We start from the raw sequence: 14,524 nt of genomic DNA on the forward strand, positions 1-14,524 counted from the left end.
ACACCAAAGGAGGTTAAGCGTTGTGGTGACAGCAAGGCACCATGATGCCAGGCTCATTGCACAGGACTTGAACAAGCATCACCAGGTGAGCTATTGAACACCTACGACACAAAGCTACCAGTCTCCTGTCAGGTTTCATCATAGTATGTGCGAGTCAGTAACGTTGCTCCAACATGCCCAGCAATCCCATTACGAGAGTGCATTTTGCACTACTACTAATCAGTTTCTTTGATAGGGGCTGAGCCACCTTCCTCTTGAGCTTCGCGCTCCACTTCTCCCATCCGCCAGCCTTCAGCACCGGCGGCTTCGAACTCACCGGCGGCTTCGTGCCTCCCCCGCCCCGCCCCGCGGGTGGAGGAGCCGGGCTCACCCTGGCCCGCTGCCCACCGCGGCGCCGCCGCCGCTCCCGCTGCGCCACAACCGTCAGCTGCCCGCCTCTCGCTCCGGGCGGCAGGGAGCGCCTTCCCCGTGCCGTGGGCGGCGGCCCCACCCCTCACGTCGGCGTCGGGAGGCCGGGGCGGAAGCTGCTCGGCTGTGCGGCGACGGGCGGAAGTAGCCATGGTGGCGGCGGTGGGCATGGGGCAGCAGTGGATCCTGGTGGAGATGGTGCAGGCCTTCTACGAGGTGTGTCGCGTCTGCGGGGTGGTGGCAGCTCTGCGGGGTGGTGGCAAGCCGCTGCCCGAAGAAGTCGCGGCGGGGACACGGTGGCGGGTCCGAGGCACGGCCGAACCGACTGAGGTCTTTCGCGGCCTTGGCCCTGGTGGTCGGGATTTCCTGGGACAGACGACTGAAAGCGGGGTTCCAATTGGCCGGGTCACAAGAAGGAAGCGGCCGCGAGCTAGCGCGGAGCCTTGCCGGCGGCTCTAGCAGCGCCTTGCGCCTTCTGCTTCTGTCAAGGTGCCAGGCTGAAACAGATATATGGTGTTTTAAAGATGCAGAAAAAAAGGTGCGCTCTGGAATGACTGTAGTGTGTGGACTTAGGTGAGCATTTGACTTGCCTCCGCTTAGAAACAGGCGTTTTTTTGTTGTTGTTTTTTTTTTCCCCAAACGGTGTTTTAAGGTGCTGACAAGTAGCATCTTCTCCTCACCCTGTTGTTTGTGGCTTTTCTTTGATGTAGATCAGCAAGGCTGTCTGGAAAGAGTTGCTTATTTGTTTTCCTTCTTTTGCAAAACTAGGCTGGTGGTAAGGAAATAGCAGTCTCAGTTGGGAAGTCTAGTTTATTGAATAGTTCATTCACGAAAGTTAGATGTTTGGGTAAGCTTTATTTTCAGTCAAATGTGAACAGATAATGTAAGTTTGGATTCAAGCTCTGTCTTAAAGCTGCATGGCATTGTTGGTAATGCTTGGGCAAAATCCTAAGGGCTGGCTCAAAATGTGATCTCAAGATCTAGCACTCAAGGAAATATCATCTTTCTACTGTGTTTGCACTTTGAGTCTTTTAAAAATAGTAGGCCATCTACTGTATAGACTGTGGCCTTGCTGAAATGAATTAACTGAACCTGTCCTTTGAACAGCTTGTCAAATAATTTTCCATAACTCCACAAAGACCTTAAATTGCTTCTGCTACTGGACACAATTGAATTTCCTTCTTCTAAGCATCCAAAAACGCATAGAACAAAACTTCTTTTGAGTATTGTTAAGTTATAACACCTATTCAAAGTGCCTCTGAATGTAAGCAAAAATGTGTCCTGTGGACCAGATTAGATCTCTTTTTGTAAATACTAGCTAGTGTTTCTGCTGGTAGGCTTTATAAGCATCTAGGGTTCAAGTTGGTGTGTATAGACGACATAGACCTGGAAGCTCTGTCTGTGGTTGTAAAAACTTTCTGCTCTCATAGACACCGATGTGACCCACAGGGCTTATCTGTAGTTCCTTTAGTCATTATATTCAATATTCAATTAGTGTGTGATTATAGCTAAAACTGCTTAGCAATGTAGTCTGAACATTGTTCATTAGCAGTAGGACGAATCCATTCATACTCAACGGCTAAATTTGGTAGTTGTGAAGTGGTGCATTTTTATAAAATCCTAAGTTTTGTTGGAAACACATATCAGCTTTTGATCAGTTTTTGACTTCCTGAGAATGTAACTGGTGGAGACAAAACTGTCGGAAAGTATCAAACTAGTTCAAATAGAATTATGTTTAGTTCTTGTGCTTTATTATGCTTTTTTGCTTTATTTTCAGGCTCCTGCATACCATCTTATTTTGGAAGGAATTCTAATTCTATGGATAATCAGGCTTATTTTTTCCAAGACATACAAGCTTCAGGAGCGATCTGATCTAACACCTAAGGTATAGTGTAAAAATATTTTTCTTTATGGAAACAGTTGATAAACATTGATGTGTTTGACTGTTGAACCACTGATGTAAAACAGCAAATTATGTTAGCTGTTCTTAGGATTTCAAGGGATAAAATTCTGAGTAAGCAATTAAGCAATTAAACTCTTCAGTTTGTGCTTTTAAAGTAAGCATGGTATATTATTAAAAATGTTAAAAAACAATGTAACAAAATTAATGTAACCATGAAAGACTAATGATCCAGTAAAAAGTGACTTCAGTCTAGGGCAGTGAGTCTCTGAAACAGGTTGCCCAGAGAAGCTCTGGCAAACAGGAATTAGTACAATTTGTTTTACAGATATCTCTGGGCTGCATACAATAAGTTCTTCCTGTGATACTTCTCATGAGACTTATAAGAAATTTCTTGAACTCGAGTGGTAAAAAGGAATGTTAATTCTAGCAATAAAAATTGTAAAAAATTACATTGCATGGACACTGGATACATTAATTCTCAATTGCAGGGCACAGAAGAATAAAAGTGCTAAGAGCTGCATTATAGCAAAGGGTATGATTTGAGATATTAATTATTAACACCTCCAGTTTTTTTTACCTGTATCTGGTATTTCCTGGATGGTCTGCTCTAGATGTTTCTGCTTGATCAGGGAGCTTGGACCTGATTACCTTCTGAAGTTCTTTCCAGCCTTAACTGTTCTTGATGGATAGCATAGTCTGAGGAAATGCTTTCTGGTGATATATTGAGATTATGTGACAGTTGATAAAGGAAATTTAAATTGGTCTGATCTGTGAAAATTGAAGGAATGTTTTCAATATAAACAGCTGTATTTGGAAGGAAATGTCTTGTAAAATAATGCTTATATGCCTTAACTAATGTACAGTGCTTGCATTATAATAACAATAAATATGCAATATGCAGAACAATTCTGTAATTATTTGAAAGTAAGCATAAATACAGCAGTGAAGCAAAAAAGTGAATAAGCCTTCTACAGCTGGAGGAGTACTTAAGCAGACTGAAACATCAAAGCTGTGCTGGGATTCTGTTACTTTTCTGTAAGGTAGGTGATGTGAAAAAGCTCTTTTGCATGTGAAATGGCTGTAGGTGGGGAAGAAAATCTTAATTCTCACTAATAATCCTCAGATAGCTTACACTGATCTGCTTACTGCAGTATGGGATGCTACACAAGCAGGTTTTGGTCTGTTGAGCTACAAGTAGTAACATGCCAGCAAGGAGATGCTGCTTATTTGCTCTCTCCTTTGTTTAATTGATGCCGTGGTGCCCAGTCTCTGCCACACCAGAAAGAGTGACTGGGTTGTTTATATGCAAGCAGTGGAGATATGTCAGCTCACACAGCAGAGCTCAGGCTACCCTTATGTCAGCCAGTTACATAATGATAGTTGGTGTTTCTCAGTGACTTGCTGTTGGGGTTTCTGCCAGAAAAGAGCTGATTTCATATGATAAATATTACCAAAGAGTACCACTATTGCACAGCCATATAGCATGATCTGTCAGGACCAGTCCGACCTGGGAAACCAGAAGTAGATTATATGTTGTGCAATCTAGTGAACTTACAAGTCACACTTCTAAAACAATGAAGAAATCCACCCAAACGTGTTTTCTGGGTTTAGTCAAATGTGTAGCAATAGTACAGTGAAACCTAGGGAATTAGCTTTTATCATTCATAACATTGCTTGCAGGTATTGCTATTGGTTCAATTAGGAAAAAAAAAATGAAGCTCTTGAATAATTAACTAATAAACTGAAGTACTTTCTCTGACTGTAACGTCTTGATAGCTTGGGATTTCAGGAGCTACGAATAAATCTAAGTCTAGATAGAATACTAGACATGCAGATTCTCGTGGGCTTTTTATTTGAAGTAAAATCTACTGAAAAGGAGCAAAGGGCCAGTGAGGATTGGTGTGTGTTGCCAAAGATTGCATTCCATCATTTAGCTACAAATTCACTCCCATCCAACAATTTGTGCAAAAGGAAGTAACCTTGTGGATCTGACAGTCTGTCACTCTGCAGTAAATAGTACTGAGCTTTTCTCAATCTATGAAACCTTACTGGGAGTCTTATACTTGTGTATACAAGAAAAAATTGTGGGTTTTTTTTTTTAAATTTTGGAATGTTCATTATGGTAGTAGTATAATAAATTTAATTAGTGTAGTATTCACAGGGAGGCTAGAAAGTTCTTTTCAGAGAAGAATGTTCAATTCATGGCCAGGAAATAATGTTGGCCATGAGAGCTGTCTCTTACACATGTAATGTTCAAGAATTGGTCAGGATCAGAAGGGATTTAAAGAGAAAAGCAGATGTAGTTCCATCCTGTGAGTTTCCAGTTCTTTCAGGCCAAGATTCCACTATAGCTAAAGACATTTACCAGTTGATGGCATAATTCTGTAAATACCAATAACTTAAAGTGCTATTATTTGAGGACTGGCATGACTGAAAATAAAAAAAGGTATTATTAATCTTTACATATTGACACAGTTGTATGCTTTACACTGTTTCAAAACACTTGTGCTAGCAAAGACATGTTTCATAAAGATAATTGCTTCATACTAGCGAGGGAGATGATTATGCCCTTATGTTCTGCCCTTGTGTGACCCCATCTGGACTACTGCGTTCAGGCCTGGGACCCCAGCACAAGAAAGATGTAAAGTTGTTTGAGTGGGTCCAGAGGATGGCGATAAAGATGATTAGAGGGCTCTTGTGAAGAAAGATTGAGGCAGCTGGGCTTCTTCAGATTGGAGAAGAGAAGGCTCTGAGGAGACTTCATTGTGGCCTTAGAGTAGCTGAAGGGGGACAACCGAAAGAACAGACTCTTTACTGGAGTGTATGGTGACAGGACAAGGAAGAATGGTTTTAAACCAGAAGAGAGGAGGGGTTATATATTAGTAAGAAGTTTTTTTCCTGGGAGTGTGGTGAGGTACAGGCTGCCCAGAGAAGGTATGGATGCCTAATCCCTGGAGATGGTCAGGGCCATATTGGATGAGGCCCTGAGCAGCTTGATCTGGTGGGTGAGAGCACTGCCCATGGCAGAGATGTTGGAACCAGGTGGTCTTCAATAATCTTTTCAGCCTCGTGCATTCCGTGATTCTATGACTTTGTAAAAATCAGGGTAAAAAGAACAACAACTTGTTTAAATAATTTGGATTGGATGTGTTTACATTAAAGTATTTCTCTTAACAAGGTGCATGGTTTTAAATATTAAAACCCATCACCAATTAAAAAAAAAAATGTGTATGTATGTTTAGATATATAAAAATGTTTATACAGATTTTACCTACTTGTATAAATATTCTACTTTGTTTTATGAAACAAAACATATTTGTATTTCCACATAGGATATTCATAAACAAAAGTTATAAAAAAATATAAACAAAATATAAACATAAAATGTACGTGTCTATATAAATTAAAAAGAATTAAGGAAAGAACTGAGACATGAGTTTACTTATGTTGTGGCCTGAGGGAGAGGAAATTAGAAGTTTTTTTTTCCATCAAGTAGTTATTTTAAAGTACAGTGAACTGAAGAAAAATAAGTGAATCAAGTATATATTGAGAATGTTACAATGAAAGTCTGGTTTCTCTGTGTAGTTGAGAATAAATATTTTTATTTTTGATGTTGGTCTGAAATTAGGCATGTATTTAGAGGGTGCCAAGTAGAAGTTCTGATAGTGAGGGTCACTTATGAAAGCCTCTTTCAGCTATGGATGGATATCAGATGGATCATCTTCTACTTATTCTGGAAAATCTGGTGTATTGAGGTATTTGCTGAATTCAAGGAGGAAGGAGTATGGGCTGGCTTATGTGCACTGTGGATCTTTTTTTTTTACATTGATACTGTAAGCAGTGTGTTCAGCGGGCAAGGAGGGTGATTCTTCTCTACTCGAGAGACCTGGATAACTGTTTTCAGCTCTGGAACAATCAGCATGGCATGAACCTGTTGGAACAAGTCCAGATGACAAGAAGAGCTGGAGCACCTCTGCTGTGAGGACAGGCTAAGAAAATTGGGGCTATTTGGCCTTAGAGGAGGCTCTGAGGAGACCTCACAGTGGCTTACCAATACCTAAAAGGAAATAAGAAAGCTGTGGAGGAAGACTATGGTGGAATGTGGTGACGGGACAAGGAAAACAGTTTTAAATTAAAAGAGCAGAGATTTAGAATAGGTAGAAGGAAGAAATTTGTCACTGTGAGAGTGATGATACACTGTGCAGAGAAGCTGTGGATGCCCCATCCCTGGAAGTATTAAAGGCCAAGCTAGATGGGGCTTTTGGGCAACTGTGTCCCTGCCCGTAGCAGAGGGGTTGAAACTGGAAGAGTTTAAGATCTCTTCCAATTCAGACTATCCAGTGATTTATTTCATGTAGGAAAAAAAGGCGGGACCGTATCTTGTCAGTGGTTTGTGGCCTGCGATGCAGTTCCTGCATACTGCAGACCTTTCAAGTGGAAGGTGGGAAACTCCTACCAATTCGGTATGAGTAACAGGGAGAAAATTACTAACTCCAAATTGCTCATTATGTTTACAGATGTCAATTTCTCTTGCACTGTGTTAATTTAGTGTAGTTTCTTTCTGTAAATATGGTTTTCTTCTATAAATACAGTTTTTTACCTGCCACGCTCCTTTTCAAAAAGATTTTCATTCAATTGACGTTTCAATTGTTGAGCCTCTGGGTGTTTTTTTGTATCCTTAAAAAAAAAAAAATATCCAGATTTAAAAAAAAAAAAAGCAAAATACTTACTTACATGGTTTTGATTCTGCCTACTTTGAAAAAGAAAAAGATACTTCATCCTCTGCCTTTAAGCTTCACTGTATGAAAGTCAAAAAGATGTTTTGAAATTAAATGTTAACCAGCTCTACAAAAAATGCACCACACTTTGTAAGTTCTTCTCCAGTAGGCAGTGGAACTTATATACTGCTCTTCTCTTTTGTCTATCGGTAACTGACGGGCTGCAGCATTTCTCATCTACATTAGGCTTATTTCTGAAAATAATTTAAAAAGTAGTGTGAAAGAGACGCAGAACTGTTGGTGCTGGCTACACTGTGTCTCAGGGTTTTGAGGTGAGGCCTTTATCACCAGCTACATTGGAGCAGACTGCGGTCTGCATGGGCAGATATCCTGTTTTCTGATCTGTAGAAGCTTTTCTGAAGCATTATGAGAAGGTATGGAGTACTGCTGGACATCTTTCATTCAGGATTTGGTTTTGTAGTTAGTCAGTCTAGGTTGGGACTGCTTTATTGTGGCCTTTAGCTTAGCTGCATGTCCGTGTCGCTTTTGCTGGATTTGTTTTCATCTGGATCATTTTTCAGAAGGAGGTTATTGTCTGTTTCATGACTGCCTGTGCTAACAAAAGGAATGGAAAAGTATTTGTATCTTAGAGAGGACTGTACCATAACAGCTATTGGTTTACAGTGCTGTGGATCAGCACCCATAGTATGAAATTAGATCTTTCATAATAGCTGTTTAAATAGCTATGTGGTACAGAGTTGCACATGAATCACAGAGTCATAGAATGTCTTTGTTTGAAAAGGACCACAACGATCATCTATTTTCAACCCCCCTGCTATGTGCAGGGTCGCCAACCACCAGACCAGGCTGCCCAGAGCCACATCCAGCCTGGCTTTAAATGCCTTCAGGGATGGGGCATCCACAGCCTCCTTGGGCAACCTGTTCCAGTGTGTCACCACCCTCTGAGTGAAAAACGTCCTCCTAATATCTAACCTAGACCTCCCCTGTCTCAGTTTAAAACCATTCTCCCTTGTCCTGTCACTATCAACTTGTGTAAATAGTCATTCCCATTTTGTTTATGTGCTCCCTTTGGGTACTGGAAGGCCACAATGAGGTCTCCTCCAAGCTAAACAAGCTCAGTTTCCTCAATCTTTCTTCTTTGGAGAGATGTTCCAGCTCTCTGATCATCTTAGTGGCCCTCCTCTGGACCTACTCTAAGAGCTCCACATCTTTCCTGTACTTGTGTCCCCAGGCCTGGATGCAGTACTCCAGGTGGGGCCTCACAAGAGCTGAGTAGAGGTGGACAATCACCTCCCTCTCCCTGCTAGCCACCGTTTTTTAATGCAGCCCAGAACACAGTTGGCCTTCTGGGCTGCAAGCACACACTGCTGGCTCATGTCCAGCTTCTTGTCTGCCAGGACCCCCAAGTCTTTCTCTTCAGGGCTGCTCTCAAAGAAGTCTTCCTCCACTTGTATAAACACCTTGACCCAAAATCAGAATACCATTGTTTGTTTTGGATCAGTTTAGCAAACAGAGTTAGGTTTCTTGTTTCACACTGAGAGTAACCTGAATTCAGGTAATACTTTTTTCACCATTTTGGTGTTATTGATGTTATATGCATCAATCTTTATAGGATGCTTTGTCTAGTAATCTGCCATCTGAAGTTATTTGCTGAACCTTGTTGAACGTGAGATTTACTATGCAGTAATAAGTAGTAGTGTATGGATTAGCATTTCAATGCATGTACAACTATGTGCAGAGCTCCAGTGATCTCTTCTGCAATTGCTGAAGAAACTAAGAACCTTTTCTTACATGAATATGGCCATTTCAAAATAATGGATAAATTGATTGTGTATTGTGTTATCTGTTATGTGTAATGGCATTTTATTTCCTTTAAAGCATATATCCCGTGGGTGAAATTAGAGTAAAAAAAAAAAAAACTAACATGAAAAAAATAAAATGAAACGGTATTTAAACTACTACACCAGCAAAATATTAGAAATACAGATAACTATGTCCACATAAAAAGTGAATCTTTCATTTGTCTTTTGAAATAGACCTTTGCAGAGTTCTTGGGATACTAATTTATATTCCAGAAATACTTAGAAACAAGATTATTCATTAGCTTAATAAAAAGAAACTGATGAAAGTGCGCAAAAGTAAACACTATTCTGGCATGTAGTTTCCCTTTGATTTTAATTTGTTCTTGTACATTGAAGGTTTGAAAGAAAGTATTTAATAAAAACAACAACAACCACATTTCCAAGTTATTTTAAAAAACTGATTACAATTCTTTTATTCAGGTATTAAAATAAGTACCTTTAAACATTCTATGGAAATGTAACAGCTTTGTTGTCAAAAGTTAGTTTACAACGCTTACCTTATACTAGTAAATAATCCTCTTTTAGAATTCTTCTTGGTTGCTATAAAGAATGGTTTTGGTGGTTTTCCTTAGCAGTTGCTGATTTATGTGGAACTGGTCTAACGCAGCTGCCTTGCTGGTCCACCACAAATCTTTCAGAGATTCATTTAATTGATATTTTCTTGTATAGAGTACTTTGAAGATAAATATGCGTTGGGTATTCTTCCATGATGAGATGGAGGGATGTGTGTTTTAGTTTTGTTGCTGTTGCCTCTGCTATGTCTTAAGTGTTTGGCAGTTTATATTTTCTGGTGTGTCTTGATCATGTTTGTGTTACTTTGCTTAGTATTTTAATGCCAGAGTTCTCTGAACAGCACAGTTGAAGACTTGAGAATGTGGAGTATGGCAATTTATGTTCAATTGTTGTATGATTTGTGTTAAATTACATAGTGTAGAAGATGATTTTGATAATTAGAAGTAGACTAAATTAAATATTGATTGAATTTGTCAGGGACACCAAATTTGTATCTCTGTTCTTAATTATCATATCATGAGATTTTTAATGCACCATCACAATGTGTTTTTTACACATTCTTCCCTTTGAAGAACTCAGAGATTATTGGTTGACCATATAGAGATATTACCAACCATGTGTCTCAGAAAGGTTATATGTCGTAGGGTATGTAATTTACTGCATAACTATTAACAACTGTCCATTTGAGTACAAGGACTTTTGTAGTGGAAATCCATTTTGAGCAATTTTCTTTTCTGTTCTTCAGGAAAAAGAAGAGTTGATTGAAGAATGGCAGCCGGAGCCTCTTGTTCCTCCTGTATCAAAAGATCACCCAGCTCTCAACTACAACATTGTTTCAGGGTAAGTCTAACCAAGGTAATTTCTGTTTTTTACTTTAATGAAAATATTTTGTATCCACATTTTAAGCATATTAATAGCAAACTATTTCCATATCCCTAAAATCATTTATAAATTAATTGCATTTTTAGAGGACAGAACTGAATTTGACACTGAAGAGAAAGTCCTATTTTTGCAACCTTATCAAGATCCTTATTGAAATAATCTTTACCTCTTTGAATGTTTTTAATTTAGGGTTTTAGTTTGTTTTGTTTTTAATATTGAATGGATACTTTTGTCTTTGTCTTCATTCTGGTCTGTTTTTTTATGGTAATTTGGTTTTAATTTTTTTTTAATATTAGCATGTTGTATACTAACTTTGAGTAAGAGGTTAGGGGATTCTGTGATCCTGTGAGGGGGATGTGTGCAATTAGAAGACACTGCAGGAGAAACTGATTTTTTGCCTAGCTAATTGGCACTTCATGAAAAATTATTCTTGAAATAATCAATTTGGACCATCAGAATGCTTGATGTGAAATTTGTTTTGAATGTACTGCCAGTCTCAACTGCTTTGCACGAGTCCAGGCAGATGATATCAAATGCTCTTCCGTTATCCACCAACACTATAATCCTGTTGTAGAAGGTCACCAAGTTAATTAGGATTTGCCATTAGTGAAACTGTGTTGGTTGTCACTTCTCTATTCTCTGTTTAACTTAGCCTTGTTTCCAGGAGTATCTGTTCCATGGTCTGCTGGGTAGAAAGGTGAGACTGACTGATCTGTAGTTTCCTGGGTCTTCCGTTTTAATAGTGATGGTTAAGTTTCCCCTTTCCCAGTCACTGAGAACTTCACTGGATTGCCACAGCTTCTCAAATGTGGTTGGTCAAGTGGTATCCATCTCTTTACAGTTCACTTGGGACCCTTGAATGTGTGTGTTAGGTTGCACCTGTACATACTCAGATTTCTCAGGTGGTCTCAAATCTCATCACATCCTTTCTTGAATGACTGATTCTTCATTCTCCCTGTCTTTGCTTTTGCCATCTGTGGCTTGGATGATAGTTCTCAATTTTGTTATTTGTCAACACATAGAGAAATAGACAGATGTAAGGTTTTGTAATTGGCTTAGCTATGAGTTTCAGCACTGAGTGATTAGTTGAAGCTCTTGAGGTTATAGTATTGAAGCGTATATTTGCTGAAACAAGATTGCTTTTAGAATACAGAACATACTTACATTTAAAGCAGAAATACCTGTTTTTTCTTTAATTGCAATAATCTTTTATCTAAACCGTAACTTTTAGTGCAGATTTTTTTTCTGTTCTCTGCTTATTATGTTGTTGTTCATTTGTTAATACTGCATGTTTTCATGGTTTTTGTATTTCCTGATTACATGGTTTATTTAAACAATTATGGTTTAAAGAGAGTTGGAAACTCAATTAAACAGAATACTTATGTTTGTTTACAGTTAGCATAAGGCAGTAGAGGTTGGTATTATGGATTGCTTTATGATAAAAACATAGGTTTTCTAGAGATATTCAAGGCCCGTCTGAATGCCTATATGTGCAGCCTGCTGTAGGGAGCCTGCTCTGCAGGGGGGTTGGACTCAGTGTCATCTCTAGAGGTCCCTTCCAGCCTCTGCAATTCTGTGATTCTGTGAAGTTTTAAGTACATTTTTATTGTGCAAGTAAGTACCAATACAATTTCATTTTTATTCTTAGTACTCTTCCAAACAGATATAACTTTTAAGCTAAGGAGAAGCATTTATCCCTGCAAGAGTTGTCTTTGTATGAATTAAGTTTTCAGCAAAGAATCATGAAACTAAATAGGGAGATATTTAATAATACTTTATGAATATACAGGAGTAATGATTTTGCTGAGTTTAGCCTTAATATTAAACTTAAACATCAATTGCCAGTTAAAGAATAATGGAAATGAGGAGTATTTAGAACACTTTGTTAATAGGAAAAATGAAACTTGTGTGCTGTTGAATTGTTTACGAAAATCATAAATTTTCATTCATAACAATAGATCTCTATTAATTTTTTTCAGTCCTCCTACCCATAAAATCATTGTTAATGGCAAAGAATGTATTAACTTTGCATCATTCAATTTTCTTGGACTTCTGGATAATGAGAAAGTTAAGGTGAGTTCCAGTTACTTTACTTAGTGTGACAGTAGGAGCTGTGCTGGTGTGCTTCCTTGAAATTGAAAATTACTTCAGAAAGCACAAACGTTGTCAAGGGAATATGCTTCTAAAGCAGTAAATCTTGTAATTTTGTGCTACTTGTCTTTTAACTGAAGTTTTATCTGATAAACATACTTGGAGCTAGCCAACCATTAGATTAGTATGTAATATTCTTGGTCGGTAGAATTAAAAAAAAAAAAAAAGTCAACATGAACTCTGTAGAAGAATTAGTTACCAATTGCTGGGATAAATATTTCACATAATTTGTTTTATGTTAAAGAGTGCAGCTCAAGCATCTTTGAAGAAGTACGGTGTTGGTACTTGCGGACCTAGAGGATTCTATGGTACTTTTGGTTAGTAATCTTTTTCCGATTTACCTTTAATGTTTTTAAGACTAGTGTGGTAAGCTAACTAAATTAGTTCTGTGTGTAAGAAACTAATCATTTCAATTATTGTGAAGAAATGAAGTTATCCTTTAAAACAGTTTTTACTGTAATTGGTAAGGATTGATAGCTAGCAATTTTGTTCCATTCTTTTTTTATACCTTTTCGTAATCTTTCTTACTTTCTAATGCTGGTGTTGGTGGAAAGTTTAAAAAAACAAAAATAACAAAACAACCACAACAACAAAAACACCAGAAATTTACCAATCCTGGTGAATTTCAGTGTAACTTAGAAACATGTTTCTAAATAGACCACAAGAGGGCAACCTGATTTCTGTTTTCAATGGTAAATATTACTAATTTTATCTAAGTTTATCTAATGCTGTAGTCATAATTAAGTTTTTCTTTACTGATTACTTTATAGTTGTAATTTAGAAATTTTATCATGTGAGAGGGTGTTCCGGAGGGTTTTCTTAATTCTGGTTAGAAAAAACCAAGTTCTTAGTCTCTGGAAGTAGTTATTTACAGGCATTGATACTGAAATACTGCTTGGAAACCAGAGAGTAATAAATGAATAACTGTACAGTTGGATGCTAAAAGCATCAACTCATTATCTTGTGAACTTTTTTGTCTTGTCAGAGGTATTGGAATTCATGGCGTGTTTGTACTCAAGTGATTTTTGTATCTTTGTTTAGCCTTGGCTTTAATTCTAGACTGTTTAAAACTTTTTCAGGCTAGTCTTTTGAGTGATTGAACTGTTGCTCTACCTACTTTTTAAAAATGTCTATTTATCAGAATGAAGCTGAGTATTTGACAGCTGTCTTAAGAGACTTTCTGTTAATCTGTAGCTGTGATTCATTCCTTAAAAAAATAAAAGGGATAGCAGTCTGTTACTTGTGAGCTTTTATGAAGCTGCATTCCCTCAGTGACCATAGTTCCACATGGATTTGTTAAAATTCAAACAAGGTTTAAAATACACTGGAAAGCTCAAAGAAACTTACGGACTCTTTTTCTGTTGTAAGTCCAGGTTGACATTAAGTGTTGTGAAATCCTGATTTTAGTGCTTCTTTGAAGTAATTTTTTAGAGCAGAATGTAGCTAAAGTACATTTTCTTTGGTAAATGAGAGATTCTCTGGTTTGTTCCCTGTCTCCTTTACAGGTGTAATCCTAAGTTCCAAACTGTTTAGCTTTTGTCTTTAATTTGACTACTGTTAATTGGTTCCTTTTTATGAGTAATAAATACTCCATTTCACGAAACAGGAGGTGTAATCTATGATATTGCTGCATGACATCACCAGTGAAGTGATCTTAAACTGAACTTTTTGAGATATCACTTTTCACAGGAAAAGTAATGGAGAAGTGCTTATAGTTTCCTCCTGCTACTGTATTGTATTTAATTGATGATTGTCACTCAAAATTATCTCCTTCATAAGTGCTGATATTTCATGTTAATATTAGAGGACTTTCTATTCTTCTCTCTGCCTGTTTATGGGGATTTTGTAGATTCAATGAGTTCCTATTAAGAGATTGTACATCTCAGAAGTGCATCCCTGTCTTTAGCCTTGAAATGTTTGTATCTTCACACAAAACTGAATCTGTACAGTAATGTTCTCTCTATTACAGGTGTGATGTGTGTCTGTGCTTTTGAGGGTGGTTTTTGGTTTAGTACTTCTGGGATTTTTTTTAGGCTGTTGGTTGGCTAACATTTCAATACCCTTCA

General features: G+C 38.1%; 1 protein-coding gene across 1 annotated transcript in view; it reads left to right on the forward strand.

Moving 5' to 3' along the window:
• The first annotated feature begins 271 nt into the window (after nucleotides 1-271).
• SPTLC1 (serine palmitoyltransferase long chain base subunit 1) overlaps nucleotides 272-14,524 on the forward strand; it is a 31,310-nt gene continuing 17,057 nt past the window's right edge. Inside the window, exons 1-5 of the mRNA XM_048931259.1 lie at nucleotides 272-624; nucleotides 2,186-2,293; nucleotides 10,171-10,265; nucleotides 12,287-12,380; nucleotides 12,703-12,775. Coding sequence (XP_048787216.1) covers nucleotides 559-624; nucleotides 2,186-2,293; nucleotides 10,171-10,265; nucleotides 12,287-12,380; nucleotides 12,703-12,775 — 436 coding nt within the window. The 5' untranslated portion in view covers nucleotides 272-558. The remainder of the gene's footprint in view (nucleotides 625-2,185; nucleotides 2,294-10,170; nucleotides 10,266-12,286; nucleotides 12,381-12,702; nucleotides 12,776-14,524) is intronic.

Source organism: Lagopus muta, chromosome Z (assembly GCF_023343835.1).
Source record: "Lagopus muta isolate bLagMut1 chromosome Z, bLagMut1 primary, whole genome shotgun sequence".
In the NCBI taxonomy this organism is placed as follows: Eukaryota; Metazoa; Chordata; class Aves; order Galliformes; family Phasianidae; genus Lagopus; species Lagopus muta.